Below are 20,220 nucleotides of genomic sequence, written 5' to 3'. Positions count from 1 at the left end.
CCCTCGACGCCTCAGACGTCGATGTCTTCCTCGAAGACCTCACAGGTGCACACTGTCTCGAACGCGTCGAGGACCGGGACCTGGAACGGGTACGTCGAGAATGAGTCTCCTTGTCCGAACAGGACCTCTCCCGTGACTCGTGCCGACCACTCTTGCGAGCGGTGTCTCTCGACCTCTCACGATCGACCCCACTCGGGGGCGCGGACGGCTTAGTACCCTGCGACTCAAGAATCACCAGCATTTTCTTCCCGAAGGAAGCCCATTCCTCTGGCGTCGCACGGCTGGTGGAGTAAGCGACGTGCCGGGCAGAGTCCTCCGAAGAGGACCTGGAAGATGACCGGTGTCAGCGCTTCCGAGAATGCCTCGAAGAGGCTGAGGAGTGGCGAGACCGACTCCTAGAAGGAGACCCATGAGACTTCCGACGATGACGCGGAGAGTCACCCCTCGAATCATCCGTCGAAAGCCCCGCAGACTTCGACTTCCGGGGCTTGGACACCCGACCTACCGACAACTTCTTCTTACGTTCGCGTAAGGCTTTGGACGTGAGCGACTGGCAGTCGATACAGGCATCCGTGTCGTGGGCCTCCCCGAGGCACCAGAGGCAGGCGTCGTGCGAGTCCGTCACCGACATCTTGGACCCACACTCACCGCACTTCTTGAAACCCGGACGCGGGGTCGAAGACGAAGTAGAAGACATCTTCACACGAAGGATTTTCACAAAACGAACAGGTTCGAAGAACCGAGAAGAACAGAACTCCAAAGAGTCGAGGCGTTAACCGAGATTCACGAAGCAACACGTTCGCGGAAAAAACGGAACTGAGGCTACGGGCGTCGTGCGTCCTACTTATCACATCGGATGACGTCGGAGGAGGTCCTAGACGACGGCGCATCGACGTCATCGACGCAGGACGCAGAAAAAAGTTTCCGAAGCAGCACAGCCGTGGTGATTACATGTCATAGATATGGAATACGTCGGAGGACCCAATCCCCTCAAAACAATTGACACTGCTGAAGTCTCAAATCTACGCTACATTCTGAGAGGGCTGGAGAAGAGATCAAGACTGCTGCAATCCCATACCAGCTACCGTGCACCTAGAGAGGGCTAAAGAATCCTAAGAGACTAAGGAACCCATAGTTCTTAGAAGAGGAGATGGGGATGACATAGGCCTAAGAGGCTGATGATACCCATAGCTCGTAGAGTAGGATAAGGAGCTGATGTAGCCTAAGAGACTGAGGAAGGAACAAGTTACTTACCTGTAACTGTTGTTCTGCAGCATGGGTCTGGCATGGATTCACATGCTCATGAATATTCCCCGTCGTCAGGCCGGGAATCCTCAGTATAGAAAAAAATCAGTATCAGCTTTGTTTCTGATCGGTCTATCTTAGTAGCAACCAATCACTGGTCTCTGGGTCATACTGCCCCCAGCCAATGACTGCCCTCTCCCTAAGCCCCGCCTCTGGCAGCCATCCTCAGATTTGGTAGCACGTAAAGTGGCAGTATGACCAAGTGAAGAGCCGCAGAGGGGTAGGCGGGAGGGTTCGCATGTGAATCCATGCCAGACCCATGCTGGAGAACAACAGTTACAGGTAAGTAACTTGTTCCTTCTGAAGCATGGGGCCTGGCACGGATTCACATGCTCATGAATATAAGAATACATAGCAGTATACACATGCACAACCACGGGAGGTGGCAACAGGAACATTAAGCAATACAAAAAAACTCAACATTAAGCATCTCTTACCTCCTCACCAGGCTCACCTCAAGCGAACAGGTTGCGCAGCACTGCTTGGCCGACCCTGGACTCCTCCCTGGAGTCCCGATCGAAGCAGTAGAATCTCGTGAAGGTGTGTGTCTACCTCCACGTCGCAGCCCTGCAGATGTCGAGCAGGGGCACACCAGATAGGAACGCCGTGGTAGCAGCGATCGCTCTGGTCGAGTGGGCTCTCGGACAGCCGGGCAGCGGTCGGTTTGCCAACCGGTGACAATGCATGATGCAGCCGGAGAGCCATCTGGAAATGGAAGCCTTCGAGAGAGCCTTCCCTTGATTCACAGGTCCAAAGTTTACAAACAGCTGTGATGTCTTCCGAAAACTTTTTGTGCGGTCCGCGTAGAACTTCAGCGCTCTAGCTACGTCCAGCGAGTGCAGAGTCCTCTCAGCCGGCGACGAAGGCGACGGGAAGAAAACTGGCAACACCAAGGGTTCGTTGAGGTGGATGTCCGACGGCACCTTGGGCATGAAGGAGGGGTGCGCCCTCAGCACCACCCTCGTGTCGTGAAACGTCAAGTATGGTGGCTTGCAAGATGGGGTCTGGATCTCTCCCACTCGTCGTGCAGAGGTGATGGCCACGAGAAATGCTGTCTTCCACAACAGAAACTTCAACGGTGCCGAATGCATAGGCTCAAATGGGGCCCCCCCTCATGAGGACGCCCGTCCCGTAGTTCTGGTGTATCGTGAGATGGCAGCCAGATGTATCTTGATGGAAGCGTGAGCTAGTCCAGCCTTGGCCAATGACAGTAGGTACGGCAATACTTGAGGGGCCGTAATCCGCAGAGGGTTAATCTTCTGTGCACGGCAACAGACAAAAAACCTCTTCCATTTATGTCCGTAGCACTTGAGAGCTGAGGACGCCCTGGCCTTTGCAAGAACCTCTCTGCAGTCAACTGGGATGTCCTAGCCTCCAAACTCTAGTGCTGCAGGAGCCAGGCTGCAAGTTCAGCGATTCTGGGTTGTGATGAAGAATGGCGCCTCCTTCTCTGGAGAGAAGATCCGCGTCCGTCGGCAGCTTGACTGGTGTGGACGCTGACAAGTCCAGAAGGTCCGGGAACCAGATTTGCCTCGGCCACGCCGGTGCGATGAGGATCATCCTGCACCGGGACCTCTTGAGCTGGTTGATGAGCCGGAGGAGCAACGGCAGCGGAGGGAACGCATAAAGAAATAAGCCGTCCCAGGGGAACGAGAAAGCATCGCCCATGCTCCTCGGCTGGGGGAACCTGCTGGCGAACCTGCGGCATTTAGGAGTTCATCGCCGTCGCGAATAGATCGATCTGGTGTTAGCCCCATTGTCGGAAGAGTCGATCCACTTGATCCTGGCGTAGTTCCCACTCGTAAAAACAAAGAGGTGATGGCTGGAAGGTTTAGACTGAATCTTAACCACTGGCATTGCTCAGGGCAACCCTCCAGACCATCGTTCTTCGCCTGCCAAGCCATTACAGAGGGGAAAGACCATACGCAAATCAGGCTTTGTCCCACCCCAAAAGGGGAAGTCCAGCCCGAACTGCTAGGTCACATCCCCTCTGCACGAGACCACAAGCATCCCCAAACATGTTTCACCCTTGTTGGGGCTCATCAGTGAGGAGTAGCTTGGGTCTCTAGGCCCAGCAGGCACGGGACCCACGTCTGGGCATACCCGTCCCACTCGGGGTGACGAAGCAAAAACAAAGAGGTGATGGCTGGAAGGTTTAGACTGAATCTTAACCACTGGCATTGCTCAGGGCAACCCTCCAGACCATCGTTCTTCGCCTGCCAAGCCATTACAGAGGGGAAAGACCATACGCAAATCAGGCTTTGTCCCACCCCAAAAGGGGAAGTCCAGCCCGAACTGCTAGGTCACATCCCCTCTGCACGAGACCACAAGCAGCTCTCTGCTGAGTGAGTCGGCGATGGTGTTTTTTATTCTTGCCAGATGAAAAGGCACCAGAAAGATCCCTTGGGCGAAGGCCCAATGCCACAGATCCTGGGCTTCCATGGATAGGGCAGGGGATCTGGTTCCGCCCTGCTTCCGGATGTAGAACATCGTGGTGGTTTTGTCAGTGAAGATCCTCACCACCTTGCCATTGAGGGACGGAAGAAAAGACCTGAGGTCCCAGAACACTGCGCAGAGCTCCAAGATGTTGATGTGGATGTACTTCTCCTCCGTGAGCCAAAGGGCTCTCGCGTGAAGATCTCCGGAGTGCGCTCCCCAACCTTACAGGGAGGTATCCGTCGCCACCGTCACCTGGTGAGCTGGGGTCTGAAAGTCTGTGCCCGCCGACAGATGAGAGCGGGTACCCCACCACCGGATCGCCTGACGGAACGTCTCGTTGAGTGGGATCCTGTCCTCGAAGCTGCCCGTCGACTGGACCCAGCGGGCGTCGAGGAACTCTTGTAAGGGGCGCATCCGAAGCCTGAAAAGGGGCACCAGATAAATGCAGGAGGACATCATCTCGAGGAGGGACTTGATAGATCTTACCCTGGCCATGTCCGTGGCCAGCAGACGCTGCACCTTGCCCAGGATGGTCCAGATCCTTTCCTCCGACGGCGAGGCCAGCTGCGCCACTGTGTCGAGCTTGGCTCCCAGAAACAGGGCGACTTGCGACGGGACCAGGTGGGATTTTGGAAAGTTGATGGAGAACCCCAGGTCCGTGAGCAGCTGGACGGTCTTCGCAGTGTGCTCCACGGCGAGCTCCCTTGTCCTTGCCCAGATGAGCCAGTCGTCCAGGTAAGGGTAGACGTGGATCCCCTGCAGGCGCAGCCGCGTCGCCACCGTTGCGAGGCACTTGGTGAACACCCTGGGTGCCGACTTCAATCCGAACGGGAGGGCCTTGAACTGGTAGTGCCGCCCTTGGACCACGAACCTGAGGAACTTTCGGTGTCTTTTTAGAATGGGGATGTGGAAGAACGCATCCTCCAAGTCCAACGACGACAGGAAATCGCCCTCCTCCAGCTGTCCCAGCACGTGCTGGAGGGTGACCATCCGAACTTCTGTGCCTTGATGTACTTGTTCAGTCATCGCAGGTCCAGGATGGGACGCCATCCTCCCGTCGTCTTCTTTACGAGGAAGTACCTCGAGTAAACTCCGGAACCCCGAAGCCTCTTTGGGACGAGCTCGCTGGCACCTTTCTTGAGCATCGCCCTTACTTCCAACAGTAGTTGAGGGACGTGATTTTCCTTCCTGGCCACGGGTGGAACGCAAGGGCACTTCTTCTGGAACTCGAGGGCGTGCCCTTGGGCCACGGCGTCCAGCACCCAACGGTCAGTGGAGATGGACTCCCACACGCTGACGAACCTCGCCAGCCGGCCTCCCACCGGGGTGCTTCGGCGGGGGCCCGACCCCACAGTCGGTTCAATCTTGTTTGGAGGCCGCCTTGCCTCCTTGACCTCCCTGTCGACGACGACAGGCACCACCTGACTTGCCACGTCCCCTGTAGGCCTCCTGAGACGAAGATCTTGCCGCTTGGCGGTACGTCAAGGAGCCAATGCCGGATCCCTTGGAGGCACCTTGTCTGCCTCCGGAGCTCCGAAAGGACGGCCGTCGTTGTTGGAGCACTCCCAGTGCCTGGGCAGTCTCCGTGTCTGTCTTGATGGCCTGAAGGGACTCATCAACCGCCTTCCCAAACAGGTTGTTCCCGTCGAAGGGCATGTCCAAAACCTTGGTTTGTTCGTCCTGGCAGAAATCCGTCGCCTTGAGCCATCCTCGTCGTCTCAGGCAAACGCCGTTGCCCAACTGACGGAAACCGGTGTCGGCGATGTCCGTTGCCACCGTGATGGCGTGGTCCGAAGCAATCTCACCTTCCTGTAAGATTTCAAGGGCCTCAGCCCTTTTGGCGTCCGGAAGGAAGTCCAATAGAGGGGCGATTTTGAACCACAACTCCCTGTCGTAGCGGGCTACGATAGCCAGGGCGTTGGCCGCCTTGATAGTCGCCGCTGCGGATGAGATGACCCGTCGTCCCATCGTGTCCAGCTTCCTGCCCTCGCCGTCGGCGGGGAAGTTGATGTCGAGGCCGATGCCCCCCCAGCTTTCTTCTTTGCTGCCGCCGAGACGACCGAATCCGGGGCAGGTTGCGCCCGAAGGCACAAGGGGGCAGTGTCGGGGACCCGGTACTTCTTCTCGTACCGGTCCCTCTTTGCAGGTGCTGTGGCAGGGTTCTTGAGGAGGGTGAGCACCTCATCCCAGATGTCATCAAGAAGTGGTACGGCGAGGACCGTCTTCCTTTTAGCCTCGCGCCATTGGTAAAGGAACCCTTCCTCCTTCTTCTCTTCTGGGCAGAGCTGGAAGAGCTCGGATGCCCTGGAAATCATGGCATGGAAAGATCCAATCTCGTCGGGCGGGGACGCCCGAGCAGGGGGCGACGGAGGACAAGTCCCGTCGTCGCCTCCGTCGGCATCTGTACCCGTCGTAGCCGTGTCCGTGCCTGTATCATCCCCGTGGGTAGTAGACCGGGGGGGGGGGGGGAGGCAGAGCAGGCCGCAGAGGTGGGAGAGGTGGCGGAGTATGCGTCCTCCTCTTCTTATGCGGTGGACTTTCCGAAGGTCCTGGCTCCGGTTCCCCCGTCTTGTCTGGCTCAGGTACCTCCATCGGGGGGAGGGGCAAACTTGTCCTTATCTCCGAGCATAAGGGCTGAATCGCTGACAAAATGGCCGCCGAAGAGTCCTGCGGCACCGGAAACGACGGGCGCGAGGGCTCTTGAGGAACCTCGTCGTCGTCGCCCTTGTCGGGAGCCCTCCCGATGGGCTGGGCCTCCTCCACGACTTCGATGAGCTCTTCTTCAGAGGTCGTGTCCGTATCCACGATGGCCACCTGCCCCTCCCCCTCCTTTTCCAACGAGGACTTCGTGGGGGTCTTCTCAATGGGCCTGTAAGATGACTCCCTCCGCGGTGGCAGGGAGACTCTGGATCCTGAGGTCGTCTCCACTGGCATAGCCTCCACAGGCTGAACCAGGGCCGCTGCGACATCCTCAATCGAGGTCTTAGCAGGGTGAATTAAGGCCATCGTCACCTTCTGTATGCCTGGGGCCTTCACCTTGGGGGGAGGGTCCGAGTCTCGCTCCCCCTCTGCCGGAATCTTCGAGATCGACCAGGGCCTCTCCAGAAGCTTTGCCGGGTTCTTAGACTTCCTCTTACCCGAGCCAGAGCGTTGGCTCGTGGTTGATGGCGCACGGGGAGGATGCGCCCTGCCTGGCAGCCAAGGAGCCCGACCGTTCGGCGCTCCCGGTACCCGTGGACTCGCAGTGCTTGGCCTTTTGTTGGGCCCCCGTCGCCGGGGCGCCCTCACAGAACTTAGAAGATCGCTCTGACTTCTTTTTCTTCTTCTCGCCTGACGGGCTCTTCCCTTCCAGCCAGTTGGCGAGACGGAGGTGGCGATCCTTCATGGTCCGCTCCGACATGTTCCCACAAAACACACAGTCCTTCTCCATGTGCGTCTTGTCCTCATGAGACAGAGGCATAACGAATGCTCGTCCTCCTTGAACACATTCTGAAGCTGGCATCCAGGGCAGGTCCTGAACAGCTTCCCGGGCGTCGAGCTTCCTTTCTCCTGGGTCATGTCTGGGGTAGGCCTCGGAACTTCTGGAATCCTCCAAAAGCGCAACTCGACGAAATCTTTACCCTTGAGGGGCGTAGAAAACTCCGAAACGGGTCCCCGTTGATCGGATGTAGAAACGGTGGAGCTCGAGGCTCTATTTAACCAAAAAATGAGAAAAATCTCCTGAAAAAGCGCAAAAACACAGCAAAAGCTCGAGAGCTACAGCACGAGGACTCCCAACACTTGAACGTGCAGTAAAAATCTGAGTATGGCTGCCAGATGCGGGGCTTAGGAAGAGGGCAGTCATTGGCTGGGGGCAGTTTGACCCAGAGACCAATGATTGGTTACTACTAAGAAAGACAGATCAGAAACAAAACTGATACTGATTTTTTCTATACCGAGGATTTCCGGCCTGACGACGGGGAATATTCACGAGCATGTGAATCCATGCCAGACCCCATGCTGGAGAACCCCATAGCTTGTAGAGTAGGAGAATGTCAAATCCTGAGGGCCACGTGGATTAGTATACCTCCGTCCCCAAGCACCAGTCAGAGAGGGGCAAAGTACTCGCTGACCGGTTATTGGAGCCACAGGTGGGGGGTAAACAGGAAACTCCAGGTCCCAGGTGGCCTGGAGGTGAATGATGAGTGACTTGAACCTAAGTGTATTTTCCCCCCAAGGGTCAGATGAGTAGTGCAGAGGGGAGAACGGGACCACGGGATCTGAAGGGAGAGGAGAGGGTTTGATTGTAGGTGCACAGTTCTTGACAGAGTTTCAAAAGTTCAAACGAAAGGTAGCTGAAGGTTTATCAAGCGCCAAATCCAAAGGTCAATCCATAAACAATCCAAGAAAACAGTTCAAAGTTCAGATAATCCAGTTATACAGGTCAGAAAAAATCCAAGCATCAAAATTTGAGGGCAACCCACAAGAAAAACAAAGTCCAAAATCCAAGAAATTCGATAAGCATGAAGTTCAAAACGCAGGAAATCGCTAAACGCCGAGAGATCAGCTGAGAAGCAATGTGTGCAAAGGCCAAGCCCCTTTTATTGCAGTCTTCCTGATTCGTTGGTCAATCGGGGACGATTTCCTGGTCACGTGATCTTTCACTTGGTCACGTGATCCACTGGTTCATTTGGTGCCCGTTTCCTGGAAGCCATGTCACATGACCCCTTCTTCATGACAATCCGCGTCGAGCGGAGGACCGCAGTATGGAGTGGTGATCTCCTCCGCGCCTGCAGTCTCCAAGGCAATCCCCACTGCAGGCGTGGAAATCGACGCCAGGGATGCCTCAGAGTGCCGCGTCTCACTAACGATCGAGCAGAGGTGATCGCGGGAGGGGTCCATGTTTCTCTCCGCCGCCTGCATATCACCCGGTCGTGATTGGGTGAGTCTGAAAGCATGACAGAGTCCCCCCTCAAAGGCACACGTCCTCGTGGGCTATGGGGATTGCTCTTATGAAACCGGGCAACTAGGAGCGGGGCATGTACTTGATCAGCAGGCTCCCAAGATCTTTCCTCCGGGGCGTAACCCAACCAGTCCACTAGATAATAAAGACGGCCCTTCGTGAGACGGGATCCAAGAATATCATTGACCTCGTACTCTTCAGAAGTACCTTTCATTACAGGGGAAGGGGGTAGAATGATACGAGTGGAGAGAGGACATGGTTTGAGAAGGCAAGTGGTTGGCAGGGAAACCTTGTAGGCTACTGGGTTGATGACTTTGGTAATACGATACGGCCCCACAAAGCGAGGAAGCAGTTTACGACAACCGGGTACAGGTAGGTGTCTGGTATAAAGCCATACCCGATCCCCAACTGCATAAGTGGGGGCTGTAGTTCGTTTTTTTATCAGCAGCCCGACACATAGAAGCCTGTGCTTCCTGAAGATGTAATGTGACCTGGCCATGGATGTCTTTAAGATGCTGTACACATGAGGAAACAGATGGAGAGAGTAGGGGAGGTACATCTGGAATAGGAAGTATGCGAGGATGATGCCCATACAAAGAATAGAAAGGTGAATAGCCTGTGGATGAGTGGGGTGCATTATTGTAAGCAAATTCAGCTACATGCAGTAGTTTGTGCCAGGATTGTTGATGTTGTAAGGAGAGACAACGGAGATATTGCTCCATGGTTTGGTTGACACGTTCGGTCTGCCCGTCAGTTTCAGGATGGTAGGAGGACGAGAAACGTGTGTCAATGCCTAGTTGTCTCGTAAGGGACTGCCAACATCGGGAAGTAAACTGGGAGCCCCTATCAGAAATGACAATAGCAGGTAACCCAAAAAAACAAAAGACATGGCGGAAGAAGAGGTCAGCCAGGGCAGGTGCTGTAGGTAAACCGGTGCAGGGAATGAATCGGGCCATCTTCGTGAAGGAATCAATCACTACCCAAATAGTATCAAACCCACTAACTTTAGGTAAGTCAGTGACGAAATCCATCGTAATTGTATGCCATGGTTTAACTGGGAGAGGCAATGGTTGTAGTAGGCCTAGAGGACGACCTTTTCTGTTTTTGCATTGGGCACAAACCGAACAGGAAGAAACATAAGCCATTGTATCTCTGTTCATGGAAGGCCACCAACACCAACGTTGGAGCAAGGCCAGTGTGCGCTTCTGGCCGGGATGACCATTTATGGGAGCATCATGAGACCATTCTAAAGCGATGGAGCGAGTGTCTGGTGTTGGTAAGTATAATCTGCCCTGTATATATGGTAGGCCTTCATACCCACTCCCGTAGTTGTTCTGGATGTAACTTGACCCATTGTTGAACTAAGGTTAGTAAGTCTTTAGTTGGTGTACAGAGACAGATGATGTGTTTGCTGTCCAGAAGTGTCTCCGGAATGACAGGCAAAGAAACGCCCCCAGGAATGCGGGAGAGAGCGTCCGCTTTGCCGTGGGCTATGCCCAGTCGGTGCTTAATGACAAAGTCATATGCTGCAAAGAATAAATGCCAGCGGACTTGGTGGCTATTAGTGCACTTGAATGTGGCCAAATCCTGAAGATTGCGATGGTCAGTATAAACTGTGACCTGATGTTTTGCCCCAAGTAAATGGTGACACCAGACTTGGAAGGCATCTTTAATGGATAGAAGTTCTTTCTCTGTGACTGTGTAATGGATTTCAGCCTGTGTGAATTTTCGAGAATGAAAGGCAACCGGATGTAGGAGACCTGTGGAGGGGCATGATTGAGATAAGACAGCTCCCAGAGCATAGGAAGAGGCATCGGCTTCAAGAATAAAGGGGAGATCTGGATTGGGGTGCTGTAAAATAGGGGCTGTGGTGAAAGCCGTTTTGAGGGCTGAAAAAGCATCTTGTTGAGAAGAGGACCAAACAAACAGGGTATGGGGGCTAGTGAGTTGAGTTAATGGGGAAGCCAAGGCTGAAAACCCTGCAATGAATCGCCTGTAGAAGTTGGCAAAGCCAAGGAATGACTGCACTTCCTTGACAGTTTGTGAAATGGGCCAGTCTGCGACTGCACGGATCTTGGTTGAATTCATAGCCAGACCGCCAGACGTGATGTGAAAACCTAGGAAGTCTACTTCCTTGGCGTGAAATAGGCATTTTTCTGGTTTAGCGTAAAGGCAGTGGGTGCGCAGCCGACTCAGGACTTCTCGTACATGAGTGACATGTTCTTGATGTGATTGAGAAAATACCAAAATATCATCCAGATATACCACCACATAGTTATCTATGATGTCGTGGAATATTTCATTCATAAACCTCTGGAAGGTTGCGGGTGCGTTACATAGCCCAAAGGGCATGACGGTATATTCAAAGAGGCCGTATTTGGTACAAAAAGCTGTCTTCCATTCATCCCCTTTTCGGATGCGTATGAGATTATACGCTCCTCGCAGATCGAGCTTGGTAAAAATAGTGGCATGTGTGAGACGATCTAGCAGTGGAGTGATAAGGGGTATGGGGTATCTATTCTTGATCGTGATGTTGTTCAAAAGGCGATAATCAATGCAGGGGCGAAGATCGCCTTCCCTCTTGGGTACAAAGAAAATAGGACTGGCTGCAGGAGACTGTGAGGGTCTGATGTGGCCTAAACATAAAGAATGTTGTATGTACTCTTTAAGAATCAGGTCTTCAGATGCTGAAAGGGAGTAGATGCGCCGGTGGGGCACGGGGGCCCCTGGTTCCAGATCTATCGGACAATCAAAGGGACGATGCAGGGGCAAGTGTTCAGATGATTTTTTATCAAACACTTCCAAGAAGTCATGATATTGTGAGGGTATCTGGGCCGAAACCAGACCTACCACATGCTTAGGAGGGTCAACCTCCATCTGTGATTCTTGTAACGACAAATGAGCTAATGCCCCAAGCGCTTGTGCTGGTGTCGTGGCCTGCTCTGGGGATAACAAACAATGTTCCTGACAGTACAAGGATTCGAAAGAAATGGAGCCCAAGGACCAGTTAATGAGCGGGTTATGTGTGCGTAACCAGGGGATACCAAGGATAATACCGTATTGAGGGGTAGTTATCAAGTCAAAACTAAGGGTTTCCTGGTGTGTGTCCTGCAGTATGAGAGTTACTGGTGCCGTCTGTTGCCTGATGGGGCCCGAAATCAACGGAGAACCATCTACCGCTTGTACAGGTTCGGGGTGCTTTTTATTTTGTAAAGGGAGATTTAGGGACGCGGCCAAAGCACTGTCAACGTAATTACCTGTTGCCCCTGAATCGATGACCAAGTGTACCTGGTGTTTAACATTGTCAGAGGAAAACAAAAGTGCCAGAAGAAACAAGGACGGGTTGAATCCGACAATGAAGGGGGTACGTACGATTGTACTGGTAGGCTCATCCGCGCCCCCTTATCTAAGGACGAGCCTTCGGAAAACCAGTTGTCTTTTGTTTGGGTCTTCGGGGACATTCCTTGACAAAATGACCTGACACTCCGCAGTAAAAACAAGCATTAGCCTGTCTGTGTCGTTCTCTCTCTAAGGGTGATATGGGACTGCGTATTCCCCCTATTTGCATGGGTTCGCTAGTTTGTTCTGTAGAGTTCGAGCTTAGGGAAAATACCGGATTCGTTCCCTTTGTTTCAGTGTTTCTTTCATTGAACCGGGCATCAACTTGTAGGACCAAGTCAACCAATTCAGGGTATTGAGTAGGTAAGGTAGGTATGACGGACAGGGCGTCCTTCAAACGTTCACCGAGACCTTTGTAGAACACAACTGCCTTTTTTTCTTCTGGCCAGGCAGTTTCGACAGATAGTTGGTTGAAGCGTGTTATGTATTCTATTAATGTGGTTTTTCCTTGGGTCAATTCTAGGAATTCTAGGTCCCGTGTTTGCGCTTTATGTCGTGTGTCAAAAACCTTAGTCATTTCTGCCACCAGCCTATCAAAATCATAGAAAACGGGACTATTATTCTCCAACAGGGGATTCGCCCACGTGGCGGCAATGCCGCTTAAATGAGAAAGTGAAGGCCGCCTTAGTAGTCGAATCAGGGAAGGCCTGTGGCCGACATAAAAAATGTAGCTTACACTGATTCAGGAAAGTGCGAAATTTACGTGGATCACCCTGGAATTTCTCGGGGGCCGCCAAGGGAAATGGGGTGGGGACGTAGACTGGGGCTGGTGCCACTGCCCCTACAGGTGGTGCAGCCTGTTCGGGTACATCTCCAAACTCCTCATCTGGTGGTAAGGTGTGTCTTTCACTTTGTAAGGCATCTAGCCGCTGATGAATAGCCGTGTTAGCGGCTGTCATGTCAGCCCTTAAGACAGTGATTGCTTGCACAAGCGCAGCCACCGGATCCCCGGCGGAGGTATCCATAATCCAGTGGTAAAAGGCTTCTCAGTCTGTCAAATCCTGAGGGCCACGTGGATTAGTATACCTCCGTCCCCAAGCACCAGTCAGAGAGGGGCAAAGTACTCGCTGACTGGTTATTGGAGCCACAGGTGGGGGGTAAACAGGAAACTCCAGGTCCCGGGTGGCCTGGAGGTGAATGATGAGTGACTTGAACCTAAGTGTATTTTCCCCCAAGGGTCAGATGAGTAGTGCAGAGGGGAGAACGGGACCACGGGATCTGAAGGGAGAGGAGAGGGTTTGATTGTAGGTGCACAGTTCTTGACAGAGTTCCAAAAGTTCAGACGAAAGGTAGCTGAAGGTTTATCAAGCGCCAAATCCAAAGGTCAATCCATAAACAATCCAAGAAAACAGTTCAAAGTTCAGATAATCCAGTTATACAGGTCAGAAAAAATCCAAGCATCAAAATTTGAGGGCAATCCAGAAGAAAAACGAAGTCCAAAATCCAAGAAACTCGATAAGCATGAAGTTCAAAAAGGAGGAAATCGCTAAACGCCGAGAGATCAGCTGAGAAGCAATGTGTGCAAAGGCCAAGCCCCTTTTATTGCAGTCTTCCTGATTCGTTGGCCAATCGGGGACGATTTCCTGGTCACGTGATCTTTCACTTGGTCACGTGATCCACTGGTTCATTTGGTGCCTGTTTCCTGGAAGCCATGTCACATGACCCCTTCTTCGTGACAATCCGCGTCAAGCGGAGGACCGCAGTATGGAGTGGTGATCTCCTCCGCGCCTGCAGTCTCCAAGGCAATCCCCACTGCAGGCGTGGAAATCGACGCCAGGGATGCCTCAGAGTGCAGCGTCTCACTAACGATCGAGCAGAGGTGATCGCGGGAGGGGTCCATGTTTCTCTCCGCCGCCTGCATATCACCCGGTCGGGATTGGGTGAGTCTGAAAGCATGACAGAGAAGGAGCCGACGTAAGCCTAAGAGAATGATGAACCCCATAGCTTCCAGAGAAGGAGCTGATGTAGCCTAAGAGAATGATGAACCCCATAGCTCATAGAGTAGAAGGAGCTGATATAGCCTAAGAGAATGATGAACCCCATAGCTTCCAGAGAAGGAGCTGATGTAGCCTAAGAGACTGATGAACCCCATAGCTTCCAGAGAAGGAGCTGATGTAGCCTAAGAGAATGATGAACCCTATAGCTCGTAGAGTAGTAGAAGGAGCCAACGTAAACCTAAGAGACTGATGAACCCCTTAGCTAATAGAGGAGGAGAAGGAGCTGATGTAGCCTAAGAGACTGGAAAGGGTCATTAAATCCTGAACTAAAAAGGGCTGAGGAGAGCAGAGAGACTGGGATGTCTTATTAATGTGCAGAAAGAATGAGAAACAACCTGACCCACTGACAGCTTCATAATAAATGCTTTAAAACTTCATTAACTACTTGAATTTGGTTTACTCTGCAATACATCACAATAAGGTAAACACACAATCACTACCATCTTTGGAGAGAGAGAGAAGCTTTTTTTCTGACATGAATGGACACAGCAGTACAATTGCTCACCTTGCCTCAGGCAGATCTTCTCCACTGCTACATTGAAGAGTTTAGCTGCCTTCCCACGGGCTTCATCCTCATTACGTCCGCTCACCCAGTACTTTCCGTCCATGTCCTGTCAAGAACAGAGGGATCAGGATGAACTTAACGCCTGAATTACGTCTGGCAAACCAGCTTTCAGCAGTGTTAGGGAGATAGTGGCACAACCTTCTGGTGAGAGCTGAATAACCACGTAACCTAATGGTAGACCAGTGTGCCACCCAAAAGGAAAAAGCAGACTCCAAAAGTAAGCATGGCAGATCAGTCAGGCTTAACTTCAGGAAGGAGAAAGAGTAGCAGGGGGTACAATTAATCTCAATAGACAGCACAAAAGAACAAACGCCACTTGTATACTGAAAAATACACACTTATTTCTAGCTCACACATAAAATACCTATGTTAGGAAAAATAAGTACTCGCTGGGTGCGGGGAGATAAGAACAGCAGAGCAGAGTGTAGATCTACAAACAGTAAATGTACAGTTATGGCCTTACACACTTTTGACCCTAAAATGCAAGGCTCATACCTGGTGATAGACACTACACATTGTGAAGAATCATGGAATTCAGTCACTTCTCCCCATAGGGGAGGCTTTTCTTGTGAGGGTAGGAAGGTGAGCCTACTACACAATATTTCTCCTATGTGAGGCGGTAAGCGGGACCTCACAGGGAGAGACTCCCCTCTTGGGGACAAGGATTCCTGTTACGCAGAGGAACTCCCTAAGGCCCTTTCTCTTGGACCAGTAGTAACATCAAGGCTTAAAAAAGACACTGCAGATCAAGCCACTGTTTGCTACTATAAGTTTGAAGATTCTGAACAAAGGTCTGTGGAACCACTGTCAAGAAGAAGAATGACCAAGTAATAACGATTGCTCAGTGGTTGGAAACCAACAATAGTGTGACGAGGAAGGAATGAGCGAGTAATGAAGAGAGCTGAACTAGAAATGAAAGAGGACTATAGTTCTCAGCTGGGGAGGACCCAGCAATGTAACATAAAGGGAAAGAAGCACTACTGTCAGGCAGATGTGAAACCTGGGAGTTTTGAATTAGCAGTGTTGTGAAAGCTGAGAGAGACCGGGAGATCCTCCATGGGGAAGAAGCAAACAGCTAGCATGTATGAGGGGCATAAATGGAGCTGAAGGAAGATGAAAGCAGGTAAAGAGAATCACGAGAGAGAGAACCAGTCGCGAGTGGTGGCGTGACCCAGGAGAGGTGGACTGTGCAGTCCAGCAACAACGCTGAGACCGCTGTAACGGTGGCCCCGTGGAACCACGTGAAGAAGCAGAGAGACACGGAGTGCAAGCAGAAGCCATCCTGAACAACTGAAGCGAGATCCCTACCCTGAAGGCAGGCCCGGTGACGCTGACCCATGAGAAGCAAGGTTACTAGGAAGGTGGGAGACCTGGAAGGGAACACAGGAAGAACAAGTTACTTAACTGTAACTATTGTTCTCCAGCATGGGTCTGGCATGGATTCACATGCTCATGAATATTCTCCATCGTCAGGCTGGGAATCCTCTGTAAAAGAAAAAACAGTTTCACTTTCACTTGAAAACTGTATTTCTCCTTTAAACCAATCACTGTCTTCTGGGTCATAATGCCCCATCCAATGACAGTCCTCTCCCTAAGCCTCTCCTCTGGCAGCCATCTTCAGATTTGGTAAGAACGCAAAGTGGCAGTATGACCAAGAAGAGCCGCAGAGGGGTCAGAGGGAGGGTTCGCATCTGAATCCATGCCAGACCATTTCTGGAGAACAATAGTTACAGGTAAAAAACTTGTTCCTTCTCCAGCATGGGGTCTTGTATGGATTCACATGCACATGAATAACGAAACATAGCAGTACATCATTACACAACCACAGGAGGTGGCAGCAATTACGCTTATCCCTGGAACAGACTCACCTCAAGGAAACAGGTTGAGTAGCACTGCTTGGCCGACTCTGGACTCCATCCAGAAACCCTGTCGACGCAGTAGAATTTCGTGAAGGTGTGAGGTGACCGCCATGTAGCAGCCCAGCAGATGTCAAGAGGGGCACACCAGACAGAAACGCAGATGTTGCAGCTATCGCTCTGGTTGAGTGGGCTCTCGGACGGACAGGCAGTGGTTGGTTGGCCAACTGATGACAGTGCGTGATGCAGCCGGAGAGCCACCTTGAAATGAAAGTGTTGTACAAGGATTTCCCACGCTTCACAGGACCAAAGTTTACAATCAGCTGTGAAGTCTTACGAAACCTCTTCGTGCGTGTGATGTAGAACTTCAGGGCACGAGCAACGTCCAGCGAATGCAAGGCCCATTCCGTCAGCGACAAAGGTTTCGGGGAAAAAAAACAGGTAACACCAAAGGCTCGTTGAGGTAGAATTCCGACTAACCATTGGCATGAAGGAGGGGTGCATACGTAGCACCACCCATGATTCATGGAAAGTCTGGTATGGCTGTTTGTAGGATATTGCCTGGATATCACCTACCCTCCTGTTGTTTTTGCCACAGTAATGAAGTATCTGAAACACTGAAGCATTTGTTATTAAACTGTCAGGCACTGGTAACCCAAAGACTCGCAATCTTTGGTAAATTTGTTCATGATCCGTCCAGAGTTGATATTGAAGATTTCTGGTGGAATATGCTCTATGGTAAACTGAATGCACTGAAATGGGCTACAGTGAAATTATTGCACGAAGTCTGTCATCTATTTGCAGCCAAATAATTTTCTTCAATTGAACAAACGTAAAAATAAGGAAAACTTGTTTGAAGCGACAACTTCTATATGTACGTATGTACATTTTTGTATGTTCCAGACAGGAATGGTCTAACATCAGTTCGGATGTATATCTTGTATGAGAAATAGGGTTTTAATTGTTTTTTAACTAATTTTTGAATCTTTTCCTTTTTGTATAAAAAAATGTGCACTCCGATTGAAAATTCTATTTATGATGACTTTAAAATCATGTTGCAGGAAGCCTATCCTATATCGATCAGAACTTTTTACAAGCGTATGCTTTCTATTTTAGCGAGTATAAACATTTCTGCTGAAGCCTTTCCATCTAAACTACTTAAAGCACATAAACGACTGTTCGAGAATGATTGGGCGGCTATCTGTTCGCAAATCTCGGTCTACAAATCGTTCACCGAATATGCAAAATTCCGTCACAAGCAATCGCCAAGATTACCATACCTAACACTCTGCCCTTGTGCAGAAACTAGAGCCCTTTACATGCGATTCCGTCTAGATCTATTACACACGAAAGTAAGAACGAAACACTGGGAGAGGACTGCTAATAATACTAACAGTATTAACTGCAGATTTTGTAATAAATTGGAAGTAATCGAAACTTTAAAACATCTCTTTCTAGCATGTCCATTCTTTGAAACCGAAAGAGTGAAATCGATTACATCTTTCAGTTCGACAGACTCGAGTCTGACAAGAGAATTAGTTTGGTCACGTTGTATGTGGGGCTCCTCAAATGCTATCATTCTAGCGACAGTACGCCTGGTAAAAATCATTGAGGAGGCACTATCGTTGAGCTCAGAGACTGCTCTCCATCGAGTCACAACTTTTGGTGTTTAGGTCAAGACTATTTACATGCACGCATGTGCGTATATATTTATGTGTGTGTGCATATGCATGCATGTGCGTGGTTATTACCAAATTTTTTGTATATGTTTACTTTCCTTGTCATACATCATGTCTTGTAAAAATCAAAAGGGGGGGGAAACTATTTTTTGTGGTTTCTCTTTCCTTTTCATTTAGGTAAAGTATTACATGATTTCTTTTTATATATGATGTTTGTAATTTGACGATCTGTTTTTGGTCCCTTTTAAATTCTGTTTTAATTCTGTAAATTGATAAAAATTATGATATTGCTGTTTATGTAATTTTGGGAATGAACTGAATGGACTAAACATCAAAAATGTAAAGTTGTTTATTGGATGTAATTTTTATGTACAATGCTATAATTTTGTAAAGATGCGTAAGCATCAAAAACAAAATTTTGATCAATAAAGTTTTTAAAAAAAAATGTATTTTGTGTTTTCTTTTGTAAAGGTTTATATTTTGTAAACCAATCGCAAAATAAAAAAAAAAAATTAAAAAAAAATAAACCTACCCTCCTGGCAGAAGTGATGGCCACTAGGAAAGCGCTCTTCCACGAGAGAAATATGAGTGAAGCTTGACGCAGAGGCTCAACGGGGGCCCCAATGAGCCTTGTCAAAACCACGTCGAGTTCCCACGCCGGGGCAATGGCCTCCACTGGTAGGAAAGATCTGAAAAGTCCTTTGAGAAACTCCTTGGCGAGTGGATGGGACCAAAGCGACGATCTTCCTGTCGATCTGCTGTAGCGGGAGATGGTCGCCAGATGCACCTTGATGGAGGCGTGTGCCAGTCCGTCCATGGCAAAGGATAGCAAGAATGGCATGATCTGTGGGGCCGCGATCCTCAAAGTGGTAATCTTCTGTGACCGGCACCACGTAGAGAAACGCAAGGACCTCCATGCAGTCTGCTGGCAACTCGTTTCCTCCAAACTCTAGGGTTGCAGGAGCTAAGCCCTCAGGTTCCGTGATCCTGGGTCGTGATGTAGGACTGCGCCTCCTTTTTCTGCTCGAAATGGCTGGTGGTAGTAGTTTTACAACAAACTACCATGATTTTTCCTGTCAGTAGCTGGACGGTCATTTCGGTGTGTCCGACGGCTGCAGGGAACCAGCTCCATCAACCTTTTCGCGGCATGTCCCGTACCTCTTATAGAAGCAGAGGAATGTGCTGCTGACAGGACACCAGCTGGATCCGCGGACACCTGCGTTGAAACGCCAGAATGTGTCCATGGTCGAGAGCGTCCAGCACCCATCTGTCGATGGTGATCTTCTTGCACTCGCTGACGAACCTCGTGAGCTGGCCGCCCACCGGGGTGCATGTGTGGGGGCCTGGCGTTCCGGCCGGCGTCCTGCCCTGCGGGCGACAGCAACGCTGTCTTCCGCTACCGTAGGCCAGGGAATGGCCTCTGTAGGCTTCCTGGGTCGTGGACCTGGAAGGCTGGTGGTACGAAGAGGAGAAACCTTTGGACAACCTGCTTGACTTTCCCCTGGAGGAGCAAAAAGAGGAGCACTATTGTTGGAGAGTGCCCAAGAAACAGGCCGTCTCCGTATCCACCTTGATGGCCTGGAGGGACTCGTCGACGACCTTCACAAACAAGTTCTCTCTGTCGAAGGGCATGTCCAATACCTTCGCCTGGACTTCCTGGCGGAAATTTGTCACCTTCATCCAGGCTCGTTGACGAAGGCAGAAACCATTCCCCATCTGCTGGAACCCTGTGTCGGCGACATCCAATGCCACAGTAATGGTGTGATCAGTCACAACTTCCCCCCTCCTGGAAAAGAGCGATTGCCTCCGCCCTCTTATCGTCTGGGAGGAACTCCAGAATTTGGCCCAGCTTGTGTCCTCCGAACTCTAGGGTTGCAGGAGCTAAGCCCTCAGGTTCCGTGATAACTCTAGGGCTGCAGGAGCTAAGCCCTCAGATCCCTGTCATACCTGACCAGGATCGCCAGTGTGTTGGCACCTTGATAGTGGACGCCACAGTGTACATCACCTTCCTTCCCACAGCGTCCAACTTCTTCCCCTC

General features: G+C 51.0%; 1 protein-coding gene across 3 annotated transcripts in view; it reads right to left on the bottom strand.

The window, feature by feature from the left end:
- Positions 1-20,220, bottom strand: part of VARS1 (valyl-tRNA synthetase 1) — a 365,643-nt gene that overhangs the window by 181,844 nt on the left and 163,579 nt on the right. For all 3 annotated transcript variants that reach the window (XM_069635138.1, XM_069635139.1, XM_069635140.1), the window contains exon 19: positions 14,588-14,693. In XM_069635138.1, the coding sequence (XP_069491239.1) occupies positions 14,588-14,693 (106 nt within the window). The remainder of the gene's footprint in view (positions 1-14,587; positions 14,694-20,220) is intronic.

Source organism: Ambystoma mexicanum, chromosome 13 (assembly GCF_040938575.1).
Source record: "Ambystoma mexicanum isolate Mex_15411 chromosome 13, UKY_AmexF1_1, whole genome shotgun sequence".
In the NCBI taxonomy this organism is placed as follows: Eukaryota; Metazoa; Chordata; class Amphibia; order Caudata; family Ambystomatidae; genus Ambystoma; species Ambystoma mexicanum.
This window is presented reverse-complemented; position numbering and strand designations above follow the sequence as displayed.